Consider the following 22,196-nt stretch of genomic DNA (forward strand, 5'->3'; position numbering starts at 1 on the left):
TTTTTCTAGCTTTGCAAACCAGTGTAAGCTAAAGCTTAAATAAGAATAAAAAAAAAGAGTAAAGATTTTTTTGTTATATTTGCTCTTGTAGAAAAAGATTTTTGTTACAGTAGGCCAGTCTATTAGAAAAAGTCTAACAGGGTAATGTAATAAAAGTCAGAAAAACTATTTGCAATGCATAAAGTTATGCCTTTGACCAAATTTATTATAGCTTTTGCGAACCCAGAAACTGTTTAGCGACCACTTCCGACAGTGGAAGACCGTTTGAAAATGTTATAGTTTATAGTAATAGTAATTAAACTTCTTACAGAAGAAGTCGTTATGTTTGCTCCAAAAGATTATGACACCTTCAAGCACTTCTTAAGAGTGTGCAATTAAAATTTGCAAAGCACATTTAAAATTCACAATGCAATAATCGTTTAAGGAACAATTGTGAGATGAGGATTTTTATTCTTATTGGTGCGAATTGTTTTGCTGTTTGTGACTTTTATTACATTCTCCTATAAAACATTTAATCCCTGTTGTTTTCTGTGTTTCAAGATTGTATAATTGCATCAGACCATGCAGGGGGTGCAAGTTTGTTCATAAATAGTGACGGGTGTATAATTTCGCCAGGCATGGATTTGCGGCAAATTTCTTAGTTTTGCGCCTGAAAATAAATTCGTGAAACTGCAGCAAAAATTAGAAAATCCACCACATCAAAAAAAAATTGTCTCGCATCAGAATAGTCGCGAGCATAAAAATTGTCGCACGTCAAAATTATTCGGACGGCCATTGACCTTAATGCATTTTGACAAAATAGTAGTAGTAGTTTTTTTCCCGAAAAAAACTGACGCCGGCGTCAAAAACAGGCGCCGGCGTCAAAAACAGGCGCCGGCGTCAAAAACAGGCGCCGGCGTCAAAAACGAGGCGCCGGCGTCAAAAACGAGGCGCCGGCGCCGTTTCACGAATTTCACGCGAAATTCACAAATTTTTCGGCGAAGCTAAACGGCGCAAATTTGCCCATCACTAGTAGTAGTAATTTTGCCTATCGCGTCAAAATTGTCGCGCATCAAAATTATTTTGACGCCCATTGACTTCAATTTGTTTTACTAATTTTTCACTATTTCTCTAATTTTTTGATGTTTGGTGAATTTGTCAGTAAATTCGCTAATTTTTCGGCAAAGCAATACGCCAAAAATTCGGCCATCGCTATTTATAAATCAAATGCATGTGACCTCCTAGTGATTGCATGTTTGCAGCTGGTGGAGCAAGTAATTCAAGACATCAACCCTTTGATTAAAGCTTCCTCAGTAGGTAGTTAGTAAGGCTTCCCATTGTACAATCATTTTTTTGTAGAACGATATTGTCTTCTCAGATCTTTGTATTTGTTTTAGAATACATACATCTTTAATTTGCGTACTTTTTTATATTCGCAGAGTCACCGGCAAAAATTTAATGGTGTTGGGTCATTTGAGGCAGCACATCTAAAACTCTCTTTCTACTGCTTATTAGATCAGTCTCATATGGGGAAGGGGAAGTCCCAAACTGAATATGAATTGGAAACAAAACACATTTATAATATACAGTATCTCCAATATTTTTTACAGCATACACAACAATAAAACAGGAATGGAAGACACTCAACACAGTTCTTTTCCTTTTAGTAGCACGCCTCTAAACATTTGTGAAACTGAAGATGCTCTCTTTGGGGCTATATAATTCATATTAATTAAGAAAATGTGATTTGAAGCTTATTTTCAGTGTAGACTCCCCTGATGTACACTGATATTAGGAAGTAAATTAAATGTGAATAATTTTATGTAAACATGATTGCATTTCTTCTTAATTGCATCAGCTATAGCAAATACCAGGGTGCCACAGGATATTACATGATCTGATAATGAACAGGGTGACCACAAAGAGCAACAGAATGCAACCGCAAAATATAAAAAAAAATACCCATGGTGAAAAGGTGAAAGCACCAAAGACAAGACTCTTGGTAATACTTCTCTTAAATTTATAGCATACCTGTTTTATGAAAAATAAAAAAATATACATATAAATATGGAATAAATACTTTATTTTTACTGCGATAACCTTTGAATAGAGACTTTTGAAGGTATTGCAGATGTCTTATTTTAATTAGTTGGGAATGCTCTACAACATAACAGTTTTGAGAAAATGTCATGAGACAGTTGGGGTAATTTATGAATGCAAGTGCAGTGAACAAAATGCCAAGTTTTTTTACCCATAATGCTATGTTGCATGCTCATGTTGCAGTCCATGTTGCTTCCACTTGACACAAATTGGGTATAAGTTGCATTTACTATGTTCTGAATGAGGGTTGCTTCAGCCCACTATGAAAATTCTGGAATTACCATCATGTTCAAGGTGGTATCAGCTCCAGTGTTCCCTTGCGAAATAGGTACAGAAGCAACTATTGACATTATTTATCAGAAAAAGAGTAATGGACACTTTGGCAATCATGTGAAAAGGCAATAGCTTCAAGATCTACTCTCCATCCATGTATCCATTTAGCAGCAACCACACTGCTACGTGCATTCGTAAGTGACCCCTAAGATAACCTTTTTAAAATTGTAAAATATGTTTTGTCAGCACAAAGGCACAAAAGTTTTCTGCAACATAGCAGCAGATAAGAGAACTTAAGTGGGTTGCGTGCACTAGGAATCTCTGCAAACATAGTCCTGGGAAAAGACACCCAATTATAGTAAAGTAACAATAAGGAATAAAAACTAAAAGAAGAAGAAACCTTTTATATGCAGTAAGTCAGCACATAATAGTGGCTCACTGTAATAATGCAATGGGCCTGTGGAATTGAAAATAACCTCTCCTAGCTGAGGTACTATTTCATACAAGAGTCTCTTCGTGTTCTTTCTAAAGCATACTGGTACAATTTCTTATAAAAGTAAGCTTACATAGCTGCATCGTATTATATTATTTTCGTTTTTGTCAGCGGTATCAGTGTGTGAATGAAGAACAGTTTTATTATCAGTGAAAATGGGACATGAATGTGTTTATTGTCACTGCCCAACAATTCCTCCTGTTCTAAGGTGCCTAAGACTTTGGGTCAGCTATCTGGACATCATGGATATATAGACAGTGTCTGTAAACAAAAAGCATGTTGATATCATTGATCAATCAAATGTTGTATTTTGTTACTGGGAACTGATATAACATGAAGAAAAGTCCACTGTGCTTTTAATTAATAATTCCACACTGCAGTTACATTTGGATCTGGATTCGCAGGAATTAAGAAGACAGGTTCATATTCAATATAATCTTTTCCTTAATACATTCAATGTACAGGAAAGAGCCAGAGAGACTCTTGTGATTAACCCCTTATTTTCTGTTAATTGTTGTAACTTTCATTGTTACACTTAGCTACGATTACGGTAACACCTTCTATTAAAGCATTATGTAGCTTCAAATCTTGAGATGAATTACACTTTGACATTTTTTTCCAAGGCGTACATTCTATTTCAGTGCCGAAAAAAATGCACTGGCAGCACTGACATTGTAAAATGACTTTAACCTTGTAGGTTTTGTTCTTTTTTCTATTGCTGATTGAACAATGCCACCCTTAAAAAAGGAAAGAAAAACAGAAAGAAACAGAAGGCATAAAGGTGAATATAAACACAGGAAATTATTTTACAAATTGTCCTGGAGGCTATCCATATAGTCTTTAAGCTGTTGTGAATCTCCAAGTTTCATATCTTTGCAAACCCACTTGATGTTTTCGTCATTTCCAAAAATGACTGCATTGGTGTAGGGACCCCCTTCTTCTGGTAAAACTGTAGTGAAAGAGGTAAACTTTACTCGTTTCCTTTTTGTCCCCCCTGGATTTAATGGTTCAGTGTGGGCATCTTTTTCATAATTGTAATCTGATGGCTGAAGAATTTGGCTATATGGGTTCTTTTGGGAACCACCATTGAGAAGGAAATTGCTTTCTTCAAACTGCGGCCTCCTGTCAATCATTGTTGTACATTCATCTGCTGGAAGAGGAGTATCTGCTGGGTTCTCCAGTAGGTCTACCTCATTTCCAAGCCATACCCAGTCATGAGAGTGTGGGATATTGGCTTGATCAGTTACAGGGAACCTTTTGTTTCTATATTTCCATGCAAATGCCACACAATTAATTAAGAAGACTAAAATCGCAAGGCAAAAGACACAAAGAAGGGCATACATGCCAATTTCTAAGTCCGTCAGCCCCCTGGATGCTTGTGTGAGTTCACTCTCCCGATTGTGTTCTGAGGATACTATTCGGGTAGGGAAAATGGTGTAAGTGACCGGAACAATTTGTATATAACCATCATAATAGATCTTGTGGTAGTCTGCAGGTGAATCAGAGATCACATTTTTGTTATTATTATCTTCAACATTGCCTACATGTTTGGGCCATTCATTTGCAGTTCTGTCTTGTTCTGAAACTTTTTCAGTTGTTTTACTGGTCTGTTTTTTAAAATCAGCATCTGCAGTATGAATTTCATTAATATTTGCTTTTTGATCAGAATCCTTTTGGCCAAATTTAACTTTGACTGTTCCACTTCCAACAGCAAGGTTACTCTTTCGTTTAGACTTTTGGCAGATCTCACTTATTCCCAACTCTAATTTTATGATCGGGCCCTGGCCTTCTCCTTCTGCAACCACAACTGGCCAGTTGGACAGAGGATTTTGATAGGTGGATACAACCATCTCATCCAGTGAAGACACTACGATAGAAAAATCTTTGCTTTCGTAAATGTCCAGTGGTGTTACTGAGCCATCGCTAAACAGTGTCCACACACTGAGAACAGCTTCCTGCAACAACAGATAACAGTATTATGAATTATTATTGAATGAATAGCCTTACTGAAGGCTATTAACTAGATAAAAGTTGGAAATATCTTGTTGCTTATTATATAATATCTTATAAATCTTTAAGACCCAAAAAGTCTAAAATGGTACTTAATGTAAAAATACACCCAATTAACTTATTAATGTATACAGTTTTGGATGTTGCTGGTTGTACATTTTGAAACAATTGCTGTGAACTGCATCACAGTAACAACTTAATAATGTATATTAATTTTTGCCCTGAGAACACAAAAGTGTATCATTCAATCTGTCACTAGACAAATGACTAAGCGGCCAATTAATTAAACTTTAAATTTTTGTAGTCAAGATTTCTTATGCTCTGAAGCTGCTAAAAATCCAAATCCGAAAATACTCCAGCTAAAAACCTGTTGAAATAATGTAGAAGTTAACGGCAGATGGTCCCTTTAACAATGGGAACATGTTTTTTACCTTCGGGATTCTCAATAGATTCGGGCTGTTTGCTCTGGTTTTTGTTTGATAATTCGATTAAATTCAAGTCTTCAACTTTTTGTTGCACAATCTTTCGAGAAGTTTGGGGTTTGTGAGTTTGGTCAAGTTTTTTTATTTAATAAAGTAAGAAAAAGTCAAGTTTTAGTAACTAACCCCCTTAATCTTCACCCAATCTTAGTGGTTCTTTTTTACACAAAAAAGCTAATGTACTACCAATGCAGACAAAACTTATATAAATAGATCTATTTTCTTTTTAATTTAAAGAGAATGCAAACTTCCTAAAATCTGGCTTGAAACCACCAGGGAGAGATTTGGTGAAATAAAAAGCTCAAGAAAACATGGAATCCCAAACTCAGGGAAGGAAAAAGGGGTCTGTAGCATTGGTAAACATCATTGATAGGCTCTCTTTGACTACACCCTGTGAGTAAGGCTTAAAGGAGAACTAAACACTTAACAGTGAATTTGGTTAAAAATTCCATATTTTATATACTGAACATTGCACCATCCTAAAGTTTCAGCTTCTCAATAGCAGCAATGATCCAGGACTTCAAACTTGTCACAGGGGGTCACCATCTTGGAAAGTGTCTGTGACATTCACATGCTCAGTGTTCTCTGAACAGCTGTTGAGAAGCTAAGCTTAGAGCTTTGTCTAGAATGTAAATTGATGCTACATGGCTGATTATAATATTCTGATGCTAATTGCACTGGTTTCTGAGCTTATTATCTGTACTATGCAGCCTTATATTGTGACATTTCAATTTTGTATATACAGTATATTGTGAGATGGTCCCTAAGCTCAATTACTGACAGCAAAGCAGAGGATATGCAGTGAAGGAGCAACAGACCTTTCCATGATATAGGGCTGTGGTGCCTTTGGCTGGTACAGATGCCCAAAACATAATGTACAACATTTCTTGACTACTTCTTTGTTAGACTTTAGTTCTCTAGTAAGTTCCAAAGTCTTTACGAAAATGGGGGTTTATGGTTAAGATCTTAGATTAGAGCCAATTACAGCAACTACAATAAACAGTAGTAGTGCTAAATTATTAGAATATAAAAGCTCAAGAAAGACAGGGTATTTTATTTAAAAAGGACCCTGCCATTGGCAGAACTTTATAAATATATATATATAGGGTCAGCAAAAGCAGTGGAGAGGTGAATTTTTGGAAAAGATTTACTTCAGTGAGTGCATCAAATATGAATTTTCCACTGTAATAAAGTTAATAGCCTGAGATAAACTACTTTCCCCTTGTAATGACAATACCGATACAGGTATGGGACCTGTTTTCCAGAATGCTTGGGACCTGGGGTTTTACCCATTAGTATTGTTTTGCCTCCAGTGAGGTTTAATTATATGTTTGTTTGATACTGTTTTATTGTACAGGTAATCATTTTTACAAATTTCAAGTATTTGATTAAATAGAGTGTATGGGAGATTGCCTTCCTATATCATAGCTTTCTGGATAACAGATTTCCAGATAACGGATCCCATACCTGTAGTATTATAGGCAAACTATAAGACGTGCCATCACGTAAAATGCATTTTGGGTTTCCACTGTACCTGTTTATAGTCATGCAGGATATCACTAGCTGATGTGGTTGTTAAGATGGCTCTCTTGTTGAATCTGTTTGCTTGCACAGACAAGGAAAGTCCTGTGATGATCTGCACTCCCAGCTCCACAATGCCTACCCGATCATCCAGAACTGTGACCGTTTTCTCAGCCAAGATTGAATCAGACAGGGGTGAGAGGACCTTAAACAAATATTCAGAACACATGTATAATAATAACTATTGCTGGATTTACATCTGGAGTTCAATGAATATTAACTGAATACATGGATGCTTGATAGCTTGACTTGACCTTGTTATCTATATATTAAATTACAAGACCTTATATCAGCAAGGTTCATATCATTTATGAATGGACCATTACAGGGTTATATTATTTCCCAACTTGCCATACCCCTTCTTTGCTTTGAATGCAACAGGGACACATTTGTTTGGGGTGCAACATGGTATACAGCAGCTAATGGCTATGCCTCTCTTTCAAAGGGACTGCAGCATTTGTAAAATACACCTTTGCTTCAAATGTATACATTTAGAAAACATGCATATCTACTGATAATACCCCAAAGGAAACCAAGGTCAGAAAGCAAAGGGGGTAATCTAGGAAGTATTTGGTTCCCAAAGTGAGCAAAATATATTGTAAATCAACAACTGGTAGACAGACAGCTAATTTTAAGATAACCCACCAGACAATCTGTCCAGCATCATAAATCTGCCGCATTTCATAGAACAATATGTTTTATATTTTGCCTATGGGGTTGAAGACGTAGAGCAAATGCCTCCCTACCCTAAAGGAAACTGTCTGAGTTCCTTTTGTGTTTTGATCCTTTGTCATGCATGCTGGACTCAGAATTTGATAATGCTAAGAAGCATTATCAAATTCTCACAGAATATACTAGAGTTGGAAGACAATGAAAATAAAATAAAGTGATTTCATGGCATGGCGGTGAAATGTAGATGGCATCCCATCTTTTTCATTTTGCACTGATTGAGTGAAATCTTTTGTATTGAAAGTAATTATTGCACTGAATCCTGAACTTCTAAGTGTATTCAATTCCAATTACTCTCTGTTAGTCTCCATTGCAACTAGAGCTTTCCAGAGTAGGATACACCAATCTTTTCTCTAAAAACATGTTATTTAAAATCTAAATCATTTTTTCTACTCTGAAGTCAACTGGGTAACAATGCATCAAAATTTGGATACAATTGCCACCACCTCACATGCGCAGTAGCAGTGTGTGTTTGCTGAGTAAATATTGGGTTAGTCATCAAGCCCATAGCCACGGATCTGACACTACTTAAAGCTCTTAAATCACAAACAGCATCTTAGATTTGCAGTGTTCTACTTCTTTCAACTGTATGTTTTAGTATTGTAAAAAACAGAGGTAATTTAAAACTGGACATTGGATAAAGGATGCTGCTGAATAAGGATTAATGAAGGGCAACACAGACATCAATCTTAAATTGTTAAAGCTGGAGCATTGATTCATCTGCATCGCCCCAAAGCAGTTCTTAGCAAGTGAATGCTACCAAGAGAACATGATTTGGCTTCATAATGGAAAATCTAAAATGTTTAGTCTTCACATTTATTAAAGGAACAGAAATGTTATGACATAAAAAGTTTCTAACAAATAAACATCTTTCTAGTACTGTTAGGGGGTTATTTATCAAAGGTCAAATTTCAAATGTATGTGAATTTTTTCTTTACTCTAATAAATTCTAATGTACTCACAACTCAAATGGGAGGTTACTTATAAAAAAACTCGAACATCTAATATGCGATCGAATAGTCCCAACCCGAAAAATCGAATTAGGATCAAATTCGAATTGAGTTTTCCTCTGAAAAAAACCTTGAATGTCAGGAATACAGTTAACATATTCAAATGGTTCAATGGACCTCTGCCATTGACTTATAAATGAACTCGGCAGGTTTTAGGTGGCAAATATTCTAAAATTCGAACCTTAATAAATCTGCCCTTAGTGATATCTAATAAAGAGAGTTAATGGAATGCCGAATTTTGCAATTGATTAAAGTTCATTACACAGATTTTCCAATTTGTAATTGTGCATGGAACATTTTTATGATATATTGAAGTTTTTTGACATGTTGGTGCATACAGACTATCCAGACAGTTGTTTAGTTGGTGGTTGAATTGCAATGTGTTCAAAAGGTTTCCTTATGGCTACAGAAAATTTCTTATAGACTGCATTTTCTCAGTGACTGCTCAGCCTACATTGTCAATTTTTTATATGTGTTCAATATGGTATGTTGCTATATCTAACAAGACATAATATTGTATTTAACATTAACATCAACAGCATAAAGGCTCTTCAAAATAGACCTTTATAAATACCAGCAAATTAAAAAAGGGGAGTACTGTTGAGTATGGGTATTTAAACAGCAGTTTAAATATTTATATGAAGTAAAGGAAACTACAACTCTGCTGGTGTACAGAAATTTTGTTTGCCTAGATGCCCAGTTGAAAGAAACCCAAATGAATCTTCTCAAGAAAAAAAAATCATTATCACCATATTTTATTTTTACAGCAAATAATCTGTAAATCAATCCATGGACAGGAGTTACGTCATAGGCACTAGGGAGAGAAATATGTGGGTGCACATTTTTATTGGAATTTGTTGTTTATTAAAGGTTTTTAGGCTATCGAAGTAAATTTGTTGCAAAGTAATTTTGTCAAATTTAAAATGGAACGAACAAAAAACTGAGTTATTTCAAGACACAATTGTCCCCTAAGGTGCATTGGTTTAAAGGGCAACATACCCTATAGTTTGGTGCGGTGAACAACACTTCTAGCCATTAGTGAATTTATTTGCCAGGCATGGATTTGCGGCGAATTTCCACACTTTAACACTTAAAATTTCACCGTGGAAAAATTTGGCTGCGACAAAAAAAAATTGTGGAGCGTCAAAATTGTTGCGCACATAAAAATCATTGCGCTTCAAAATTATTCAGACACCCATTGACTTTAATGCATTTTGACAAAAGAGTCACGTGTATAAAAATTGCCAACGTCAAAGACAATGTTAAAATTATTTTGACGCCCATTGACTTCAATGAGTTTCACACATTTCTCAGCAAACCAAAACGGGACAGATTTACCCATAATTACTAACCATGCCTTAACAGTGTGACACTACATGGAGGAAAAACACTGCACTATATTTGAAAACTTTATATTTTTATTTTTGAACATAGATGAAGAAAAGAAAAGAATGACGCCTAGTGCTGCACCTTCCCACCTAGTGGTCCATGATTCTCTATCAAATGGATAAAATTTAACTTTTATTGCTATAATAAAGACAATGGATGTCCAGAATTAAATAAATAAAATAATTATAGTTAGTAGCGTCAATGAGAAAACACTTGTGGGGACAAACAATAAGTAGCTCCCGGGGTAGCCTGACGAATTTTTTTGCCTGTGTCAACGAGTTTTGTCAAAGGCGGCGATAGTGGGAGTGATTGCATACATTTATAATCACATATCGTGCTACTGGTATCAAATCAATATTTTCTTGCCAATTATTATTATTTATTTTTCTACTTATTGTCAGAAGCTTAATTACTGCAGGTTTTTTTTATAAAATAATGTTATTATATTTCTTTCTGCACAGCTAATTCTGAGGATATTAAAAATTCACAAATGAAGGTGTCCAGGTGCAAGTCCTCATTTACAAGGCGAACTCTCTGATTTGTTTCAAAATAGAAAGAGAATACCTGTACAGTGGTTATTCCTTGATCACGTCCAACAAGGACCTTCCCAGCTTCTAATGTAGCTATCCTAGGTTCTTCCACCTTCATGAAGTCACTCACAAGGTCAGTAATATCCATCTGCCAATCAGGACCCAGCATGTAAGTCAGCTGCCCAGCCTCAGAAGATTCAGCTACAAACTGTGTAAAGACTCGTACTAATGCATGCTGGTATTGCAGGGAACATCCTCGCCCCTTCTTCTCATCATCCTCTTCATCTTCACTGTCTCTGGTTGGTCTGTGGAAAGAAAAGCAATATATGCTTTTGTAATGCCAAAAAGAGCAAGCTTCATATTTATAATGTGTTGGATGCATGTGGAAACTAATTCACCTGTGCTACAAAGGGCAATTAAAGTGGCAGGATTGCTAGGCTAGGAAGCATAAATATTACAGTCTATGACGCATAAGTTTGACTCTAGCAGCATAGATAATGACAGATAAAGGCGTTGTAAGAGCAAGATGGCTGCAAATAATTTGTACTGACAAACTGTGTCTTGTAGACACTAAGGGGCAGATTTATCAAAGGTCGAAGTCAAAATTTGAAGTAAAAAAAATTTGAACTTTGAACTAATTTTTGTGTACTTCGACTAGGGAATAGTCCAAATTCTATTTGAATTTGCAAAAAAATCAAAAATTCTAATTTTGAAATTAATCATGTACTGTCTCTTTAAAAATTCAATGTCGACCATTCGCCATCTAAAACCTGCCGAATTGCTGTTTTAGCCTATGGGGACCTCCTAGAACTTATTTGGAGTAAAAAAAGAGCTGATGATCAACATGTACTTTTGGAAACTATTGTTTATATTTTGTACATTTTGAAGTTTCCATTATATTTCAACCTGGGGTGTCCCTAAAAATTGCCATGACAAAACCTTCTCTAATATGGGTAATGTTTGGAAACTCTCCAGTCCTTGTATTTGGCATAATTAGTAGAAAGTATACATAACTTACTTTTTGGATAAGGATATTGCTCATGTGAATAGACAAAAAAACATTGTAATGCATCTGGTAGCACATATGCACTACTAGTATATTTCATACAAGTTATAAATGTAGATCTCTTTAAAATGTATCTATGAAAAATTTATAACATGGGGTTCTTGTAATTTACCTTTTATTCATATTAGCTGGGATCCTCCAACCCTTGATCTGGCTGAGCTCAGTGTCTGATATTTCTATCTGCAGGGGAAGGCGTGGAGCCCAGACAGTTACCTCTAACTCAGTGGTACAGTGCTGGTAAGTGAAATTAACAATGGTGTGCACTTTACTCTTCATTTCCTTTCCATTAACAAAGATTGAATCACATCTGTCAGAAACCTGGAAAAAAAATGAGTTGCTCAGTGGGTAACCTAGATGAAGAAAAGATGTGCTCTAAAGCAGGGAAAGATTTTGCATTACCCTTCAAGTTTAATGTATTTCTACATCATCCTGATAATGAAGATATAGGTTCAACTGGATGATACTCTGTATAGTGCTTTCTAAACAAAGGCACCAACACTATACCACAAGAAAACGTTCCACATGTCATATTAAAGTCAATTTTATATACCTGGATTTTAAGTATTCCCACATTTTACAATGCTCTTCTGTGGTCCCACCAATATATAACGCATAAAACATTTTATGATTTTACATTTTCCTGGATTTTACACCATTTTTTTCTGATCCCTGGAAAAACATAAAAATGGGGGTTCTACTGTATTTCAAAGGAAAAAAGCATGATAAACATTTATTTGAATAGAGTAACATGGAGTGGTCTGAGGCAAATACGTTTTATAAGAAGCAGGTACAGAGTAAAAATTGTATGATCCTCTTCAGTTTTGTTCAGAATAATAGCAGTCTGACATCACCTGATCTTGATCAATCCTGTTTTTGGTAGAAATGATATTTCTACATGGCAAACAACTTACTAGTAGCTGTAGTAGAGTAACAGAAAACATGGCATGCAAGCTGCTGGTTCTGTGTAACTGAATCATTATTGAGGCTTGTTCCAAATAATAGCAGTGTGGAGTTCAATATATATATATATATATGACTGCAATATCACACAGTGCCATCTGTTGGTTATATGAAAGAATAAGACCCCATGCCCGAGCTGGCTAGTTAAATATAACGTTCCTACTTCTCACCGGAACCCCTCATTGTTCCTCCTTTTTAACTCCCTTCTTTCCCAGGACCACCGCCAATGCTGCGACAAAGAAGACCTGCACCATACCTAATCTAAGCCATAGTCCCCCAAAGTTAATAAACCTCCACTTACCATCTTTATCTCCCAACGACCTAACAGAAAACAGAAATAAAAAGAGGGTGGGACTGCTCCTGACCTGTGCCCTTTGAGGTAGGAAGAGGAAGTTGTTTCTCCCGCACTTTCTTTTTACCCCCTCACCCCCCTATCTGCCTGCTTTTAACCCTTCTCCTTCCTATCTCACTTCCCTCCCCCCTGCCTTCCAGTCATGCCTTCTTCTGCCCATACAGGTTCCCTCATAACTTTTCTCTCTGAAAATCGGAGTAAAATAGTAAAATGGGTCGTTCCAGATATTGTTTAGAAGAACAACAAACTTTGATTAAAAAAGGGGAAAACATATAAAGAAGTGCAGAAAATGATAGGGTGCTCAGCTAAAATGATCTTAAATGCTTTAAAATAGCAACCAAAACCTGAAAACAAAAACTACCATTTGAAGGATAGCCAAAATGCCAATGATCAGCTCCAGGAAGATCAAAAAGTCTAAAGTTACCTGTGAGTACTGTTACAATTAGAGGACACCTATATGAAGTCAAGCTATTGGCAAGAATCCCTCACAAAGTCCCATTGTTGAAAAAAAAAAGACATGGTGAAGAGGTTACAATTTGCCAAAGGACACGTTGACTGGCCTAAAGAGAAACGGCACACCATTTTGTGAACTGTTTAGAGGTCGTAGACAGTTTGTCAGACAACCCCAAACACTGAATTCAAGCCACAGTGTGTGAAGATAGTGAAACATGGTGACACAAGCATCAGGATATTGGGATGTTTCTCATACTATGGTGTTGGGCTTATTTATCACATACCAGGGTTCATGGATCAGTTTCAATACATCAAGAGGAAATGCCTTTCGTTTCAACAAGACGACCCCAAACACACCAGTAATTGAACAACATATTGGTTCCAGACTAACAAGATTGACATTATGGAGTTGCCAGCCCAATCCCCAGACCGCAATCCAATAGAAAAAATGTTGGGTGACATCAAAAATGCTGTTTCAGTGGCTAGGTTTTTTATTATAGATTGCTCACATTACTAGTGACAATTGCTACATCAGGTATAAATATGGCATTTATGTCAAACAAACCATAAATACTAATTACTATACAATGGCAATTAGAAGAGGGTGAAGCTGCTACTGCCCCCATTGTCACTGTATGGAGAGGGTACTTTTATCTCTATTGCTTTTATTGAGACTCAAGCTTGTTTCATTTAACTGAGAAAAGAATCGGATCAAACCAACACTAGACAAGGAAAGACAGCATGACACTGACTTGCTCTTGTATTGTAACACCCATGGAGGGAACGATCAAATGTACATTAAAGATCCTTTTCAAGATCATGTTTTACATTTGATTTGATATAAATAATGAATCAATTCTTTTCGTGTAAGTCGGCTCATACAATAGGCTTTCTGTAAATTCCATTTATTTCTAAAAATATAAAAAGATGTTTTCGTTGGGAAGCTTGCAGGAACAAAAAAAAAGAAGACTAGGAAAAAATATAATCTCAATGGTACTTGTGCTCTTTTATGATAGGAGAAAGCACACACAGTACAAAGTGATCTTGTGGGCAGGAGATAACATCTTTCTTCAGGTTTCAGATGAAACTCTCCATTACTAACAAAAGACAACATTTTTACTCATTACCTGTAGATTAGGTCCAGGCATATTTGTGAAAAAACAGAAATATAACATTTAATGCAGCACATGGAAGTAAATACTAAGTCTAAATGTTTGCACACTCAAAACAAAAACAATTGGACATAAGGGTGGTTTGAAAAAATAATTTTTACTATTGTTCAAAAAAACATTTTACATAGATAATGCCATACAATACATGGCGCAATTTATACAATGTTAAAAAAGTAGCATAGAAAATTAACCACCCATTAGTCGCATGTAGCAAGCAAGAAATCAGCAAGGGAGCGGATACACCTACCAGAAAAATGAGAATGGCCCCAACGTTTCGGCACCAAGGCCTTTGTCAAGGGGATTCTAATGCTTACTGAGTTTAGTGGAGGTATAAATACCCTATTCAATCACTATCAGGGCGCTTCGTTCGCGCGCTTCCTATACTTCCGGGTTTGTGACGTCACTTCCGCCTACGTCACTTCCGCCGATGAATCATCTGGCTTGGTGACGTGGCGCTATACTGCGCATATTCAGGGAGAAAGTGTGCGCATTTGTTTACCACGTTGCTAAGCAACTTCAGCTACATGTGACACTATTGTTTACATTGCCCCAGAACAGAGACGGTGATACGAGCGCCCAGAAGAATAACAGATCAGGACAGAATCATGCAATATGCCTTATAATTATATTGTTCATATGGCTTAAAAGTGCTATAGTGCATTATAAAATTGTGAACAGTGTGCCATATCATAAAAAAACGAGCATTGAAACAAATACAATCAAGGTCATGTGACATCACCTCCATTTTTTAAAAAACCATTAACCCTCTAATAACCAAATGAAATTTTGAATCGAAAAAATATTGTACAATTAATCACATATTAAAATTCATAGGTACACCTTGTGTATCATATATAGATATTAAAATCAAAATAATGCGCAATAGATCATGCATTATAATTCATAGATCAATCATATATGTAAAGTGACTATATGCTCCATTAATCACTTAATACTCGATTATTATATACATCTATATAAAGATTATGTGATATATTTAAAATGACAGTGCCCATTTTACTCATATTGTGAAATCTTCATGCCTTATTTTACAAAAGTTTAGCATTTATGCATGACGAAATTGATTTCAGTAAATAATATCCCATAAAATGTATTTAAAGTGACAGTGCCCATTTTGCTCGTTTTGCTTTGCCAGTGGCGGTTTAAAACACCGTTCACATACCCTGATTGTCTCGAGTATGTGGTAACAAAGGGCAGTCTTTCTGATTTTTTACAGGCTTTTTTAGACAGCAAGGTGTTTCTCGGTATCTCCCTTCACTTTCAGGGTATGTGAAAGGTGTTTTAAACCGCCATTGGCATTTATTGCAGATGGATCGGAAATTGGAACCATGGGTGGCTGAACCACCAATGATGGCATATAAAAGAGCATCCAATCTGAGGGATCAATTGGTCCATGCATTAAGTGAACCCCAAAAGAAACAAGGTACTTGGTTGAGCAATACCAAAGGAATGTATAGGTGTGGACATTGTGTCAATTGCAACTTTGTGGTGCGAACAGATAAATTTTATCATCCGATGACTGGTAGAGGTTTTGAGGTGATGGATTACATTAATTGTCAATCAGACCATGTGGTGTACATGGTGAAATGTCCATGTGGCAAAATTTACATAGGTGAGACTACCAGACCCCTAACTACTAGGATTGGGGAGCATAGAGGTGATGTGAGACATGGGAGAATTGCATCTCCCTTAGCGAGACACTTTATGGAAGCGCACCACCAAGTAAACCAATTGAGATATATGGGGATTGAAAGAGTGAAAATGCCAACTCGGGGGGGAAATAGAGAAACACTTCTTAAACAGCGGGAACTGAAGTGGATATATAAGCTGCAAGCTCTCTCCCCCAATGGCCTTAATGAAGACAGGGAGCTGTCCCTGTTCTTCTGATATTAACTGTATACAATAATCCTTTTGTGAATTAGAGTGGATAATAGAGACTCCTTCTTGGAAGGTAATAGGTGACCTCAGCCTGTGGTGAAATGAGTACACGTTGTTTGTTGTCTGATGTTTTTAAATATGTTTTTAATCTTCTTTTATATCACTACTTTTACAGATCTTATGGGACAATATCAATTGAAAATTTATTTCTTCATGTGCGGCTGTTAACCTTTGTAAAATATGGCATGATGACTTCACAATACGAGCAAAATGGGCACTGACACTTTAAATACATTTTATGGGATATTATTTACTGAAATCAATTTCGTCATGCATAAATGCTAAACTTTTGTAAAATAAGGCATGAAGATTTCACAATATGAGTAAAATGGGCACTGTCATTTTAAATATATCACATAATCTTTATATAGATGTATATAATAATCGAGTATTAAGTGATTAATGGAGCATATAGTCACTTTACATATATGATTGATCTATGAATTATAATGCATGATCTATTGCGCATTATTTTGATTTTAATATCTATATATGATACACAAGGTGTACCTATGAATTTTAATATGTGATTAATTGTACAATATTTTTTCGATTCAAAATTTCATTTGGTTATTAGAGGGTTAATGTTTTTTTAAAAAATGGAGGTGATGTCACATGACCTTGATTGTATTTGTTTCAATGCTCGTTTTTTTATGATATGGCACACTGTTCACAATTTTATAATGCACTATAGCACTTTTAAGCCATATGAACAATATAATTATAAGGCATATTGCATGATTCTGTCCTGATCTGTTATTCTTCTGGGCGCTCGTATCACCGTCTCTGTTCTGGGGCAATGTAAACAATAGTGTCACATGTAGCTGAAGTTGCTTAGCAACGTGGTAAACAAATGCGCACACTTTCTCCCTGAATATGCGCAGTATATCGCCACGTCACCAAGCCAGATGATTCATCGGCAGAAGTGACGTAGGCGGAAGTGACGTCACAAACCCGGAAGTATAGGAAGCGCGCGAACGAAGCGCCCTGATAGTGATTGAATAGGGTATTTATACCTCCACTAAACTCAGTAAGCATTAGAATCCCCTTGACAAAGGCCTTGGTGCCGAAACGTTGGGGCCATTCTCATTTTTCTGGTAGGTGTATCCGCTCCCTTGCTGATTTCTTGCTTGCTACATGCGACTAATGGGTGGTTAATTTTCTATGCTATTTTTTAACATTGTATAAATTGCGCCATGTATTGTATGGCATTATCTATGTAAAATGTTTTTTTGAACAATAGTAAAAAATTTTTTTTCAAACCACCCTATGTCCAATTGATTTTGTTTTGAGTGTGCAAACATTTAGACTTAGTATTGACATTGGTTACCTTTGGTAGGGGTAACATTTGTTTTTGCACCTCTTGCCAATTTTTGAACGTTTTTGGTGTGCCCTCCATCCATTATTAACAGCACATGGAAGTAACATATAAGTATTTATGATTTCAAAGTGCATCTGGTGAACGTTCCACTCCCAGAAGGCCAAGCAATTTTTTTTACCATTCTGCAATTTTCCTACAAGCAAATGGAGTACTGTATGTTATTGCTATTTCTGAAGATCTGAGGGACCATAAAGGTTTGTGAAATATATAACAACTCTGGCTTGCATGCTGTAAAAATAGCCCTGAAAAAAACAAGGTGCTCAAACAAATCCATTTCTTAAAAGAACATGTCCTAGAAAATCTACACCACAGTTAAATTATGAGGCCCATTTACTAAGCTCGAGTGAAGGAATAGAGGGAAAAAAACTTCGAATTTTCGAATGTTTTTTTTGGCTATTTCGACCATCGAATGGGCTACTTCGACCTTTGACTACGACTTCGACTTTGAATTGAACAATTCGAACTAAAAATCGTTTGACTATTCGACCATTCGATAGTCGAAGTACTGTCTCTTTAAAAAAAAACTTCGACCCCCTAGTTCGCCACCTAAACCCTACCAAAGTCAAGGTCCCCATAGGCTTTGCTAGCTTTTTTTGGTCAAAGAAAAATCGTTCGATCAATGGATTCAAATTTCGTTCCATCGTTCCATCGAACGAATTGCGGTAAATCCTTTGACTTCGAATATCGAAGTTGAAGGATTTCAATTCGGCAGTCGAATATTGAGGGTTAATTAACCCTCGATATTCGACCTTAAGCAAATTTGCCCCTACGTCTAGGTCAAATTCACAAAGTGTTAAATTGGTAATATTTACAACATCTAAGTTCTTTATAAATAGAAGTGAATAAAAAAAACTAGAAGCTGGTAGAAATGGTAGAAATAAAAAAGTCTATAAAAGTAGGAAAGTTTTATAAAGGGTTGAAAGAAAATTTTAAAAAATTGTGAACGATTTTTCTACTTAGAGAATTTATAACTAGGGCACATGGAGGCCTATTTATCAGTATTCTCATTTTAGTGTTTTTAGAGGTTGATGATGACTAATTAATTTTTTTTTAAAACCACAAATGTCATGGAATTTATTAAAAGATCCAAATTTAAAAAGCACAAATGAAAAGAAAGAAAAATACGAATATCTCTAAAACCTCAAAAAAATTTAATTTTTCCTACAATTCCTAGAGAAAAAAATGCGAAAACCTCCAAAAACTGAATTGATTAAAAATGGTTCAATAGGATCAGCGCAGCTCCCATTGACATCTATCTAGATCTATAGGTCCTCAACAACTTTTACCTTGTGAATCGTTTAATAAAGAGCTTTTGCAGTTTGTAAAAGTAAAAGATATCAACTTTTTTTTACAGAAATATAGAAAACCCCTGAATTTAAGAGATTTGTGGAAAAATAGAAATTCAATTGTTTTTAAATAGGCCCCTTAGTGACTCTTTTAATGCACAATGCAACTTTTTGATGAAAATGTTGCATTTTACTTAATTTATATTGTAATGGACGTGATCATCAGTCTGTGAAAGCCTATCACTGAAAACAAAGAAAGACCACATTAGTTTGCAGTTTCTTATCTGGTTTGTTTACCTTTAATAACAGATTCTGAGAGAGTTAACAAGCATATGGAAGCATGGACCTGCAGAGAAGAGCTTAATCCTCTCCACCATTTACCCAAATGTCTTGGTTTTCTGCATACTAAAGATCGTTTGCAGGAGTGGATTTCTCCAGAGGACGCCCAGAGGCCAGCGCCCCCTCCCACCCACAGGATTGCGTGTATGTGCATCCTTTCATACTGGAGTACTAAGCATTTAGCAACTAGTGCTCCAGAATGGAGTAACTACCCCTGCGGCTGGGCAGCATGCCATCACTTAATTTATGCCTCCCTAGGTCCGGGCCTTTGTGGCCTCGCTGCAAGTCTGGACCTGATCATTTGAGAATCTGCAAATTATGTGCTTGCTAATAATAGTGGGTATAAAATGGTGCAGTAAGCGTGTAAAGAACAAGCACAGTAAGTTTGGGGAGTAAAAGAAAGTAAAGCTGGAGTCAGCAGGTCTGACCTAAAGTGTTTAGAAGAGGTTTTTTCATTGGCTACCACTGAAAAGGAAAACAAGTGACTTTCAAAACGTGGTTAAGCAATATAAGTGTTCCAGAAGTCATACATAAATCTAAAAATCTCTCCCGTATGTGTACTGATCAGTCCAATAAAGCCTTGAAAATATTTGAATTGTCTATAGGGCCAAATTGGTGTGCTGCACATTTTTTTCTACTATAGAAGACACCTGTGAGATATGTGATGTAAATAACTGCTGGTCTGTTCGACATGCCAGCAATACAGTATATCATCTGATCAGCAGATACTGAAGGGCCCACATTCCAGACAGCCATCATGAGCACAGTCTTTGTTCCCAGAGCATGGGGTTTCAATGTTGCTGCTACAGTTGGATTCATAAACACAGGAGGAATCTGAACACTCTTAGTGCATAAAAACATATCTCAATATGCATTGTGGTTGATCTGGGAATTGTGGGTGCTAGATCCCTATTAAAATAAAGCATTGATTTGTCAGCTCCTTACAGAAACTGTTTGGTCTTTATGCATCAAGAATACAGCTTACTTTTTTGACAGTCATTAACAATTCATTTAGTGCCTCCCAAATTAACCTCCTACTCTTTTTAATCCCTACAAGATAGCAAAAAAAGATAATAAAACAAACACAATTTCTGAGACACGATACCATTCTTGTCATTTCATCTCATAATCTGTCATATAAATGTCTCATGACAATTTTAAGCACATTAATCATGGCAATTCAGAGACAGTGTGGCTGAAATTTTAAATCAAGGAGGTGATGTCTAGGGATCTTTGTCAAAATTAATATTAGACATGTATAATTAAGTGAAGAATGTGATGATAAATTATTGGTGTTCATGACAGAAATGGAGAAAATATTGCTACGTATTGCAACTTCCTCTGCAATAAATGTTTCAAATAAAGAGAAAAGAACTTCAGAAGATAAAATATGCAATTTAATGCATACAGTAATTCAGTCATTTATATTCATTGTATTTGCTCTTATTTGAGCATTTATAAAGGAAAATAATGAGAAAATCTTGGCAACCAAATATGACAATAGACACATGACTGTAAAGTTTCAGATATGTATGAATGTGTACATACTGCACAGATTCATAAGCAATAGTGATGGGTGAATTCTTCCCGTTTTGGTGTGCCACGAATTTCGCGAATTCCCCCCAAAATTCGCAAAACTGACGAAAAATTAGCGAAACAACAATTTTGACGCCTGAGGCAATGGATGTCCGTTAATCGTTCCCAGCATCCAAATTGTCACCTGCGTCGATTCCAATCATCGGCGACGTCGATTCAGTCAAAAAAACCCTTTATTTGCTTTATTCGCTGTCCACGAAACGCTGAAATTTACAGCGAATTTACATGTAGAAACAAAAGCATAAGGTACCTTGCTTTTAAGACACATTTGGAATACAAGAAGTAAGTACACTGCAGAGTAAGATCCGCAAGTGTAAAATATGAGAAGGCTAATAGGAGAAAGGAATAGGAGCATATCAGAATTTGATGGGAAACATCTTGAAACAGTGATGGCTAAAAGTAAGAGATGCATGAAGGTACAGAAAAACATGTCTCTACTGGGGGGTTTGCTGATCATGATACAGATATAGGAATGCTGTAAATTAGGAACAGAAGTGTAAAGGAAACTAGTGGCAAAACCATTTACAACAGAAGAGGAAGAAAAATGGTGACGGCCAGTATTTTTGAAGGTAGAAGGACAAATTAGGGCTTGAAAGTGTGCTGTGAATAAATAATGATAATAATAATACAGCAAACTGCGGATGTGAAAATTACATTTTTAACATGCTTTACAATGAGAAGGTGTCAGAAAAGACATTACAGAAGGAAAAAAGAAGTTGAATTCAACTTTTATTGAGGGTAGGTTTCAAAGAATTGGGGAACAAAGAGGAGAAAACCGAAAGAAGACTGGGAGGTATACTAATTTTGCTTGGAGACCATTAGTGGTAAAAGGTGGCTATGGTTGTCACCATCATCCATATGAAATTGGCTAATCAAATTAAAATCTGATTTAGGAATGAAAACAGTTGGATGGCAAGCACTTGTCTCAAATCTAAGAAACCCAGCAGTTCAAACTTTCCCAGTTATTTGAATGTCTGACTGCCTAGAACTTTTTTACAGGAGTAAACACAGAGCAAGGTTGTGATATGAGAAACACTAGACTCAAAGATGAAGATGAAG

General features: G+C 36.1%; 1 protein-coding gene across 1 annotated transcript in view; it reads right to left on the reverse strand.

The window, feature by feature from the left end:
- Nucleotides 1-1,705: 1,705 nt before the first annotated feature.
- Nucleotides 1,706-22,196, reverse strand: part of LOC108707151 (transmembrane protein 132B) — a 313,445-nt gene continuing 292,954 nt past the window's right edge. The window contains exons 6-9 of the mRNA XM_018244182.2: nucleotides 11,752-11,957; nucleotides 10,608-10,878; nucleotides 6,869-7,060; nucleotides 1,706-4,800 (exon numbers count right to left, since the gene is read on the reverse strand). Coding sequence (XP_018099671.1) covers nucleotides 3,652-4,800; nucleotides 6,869-7,060; nucleotides 10,608-10,878; nucleotides 11,752-11,957 — 1,818 coding nt within the window. The 3' untranslated portion in view covers nucleotides 1,706-3,651. The remainder of the gene's footprint in view (nucleotides 4,801-6,868; nucleotides 7,061-10,607; nucleotides 10,879-11,751; nucleotides 11,958-22,196) is intronic.

This window comes from Xenopus laevis, chromosome 1S (assembly GCF_017654675.1).
Source record: "Xenopus laevis strain J_2021 chromosome 1S, Xenopus_laevis_v10.1, whole genome shotgun sequence".
NCBI classification, from domain to species: Eukaryota; Metazoa; Chordata; class Amphibia; order Anura; family Pipidae; genus Xenopus; species Xenopus laevis.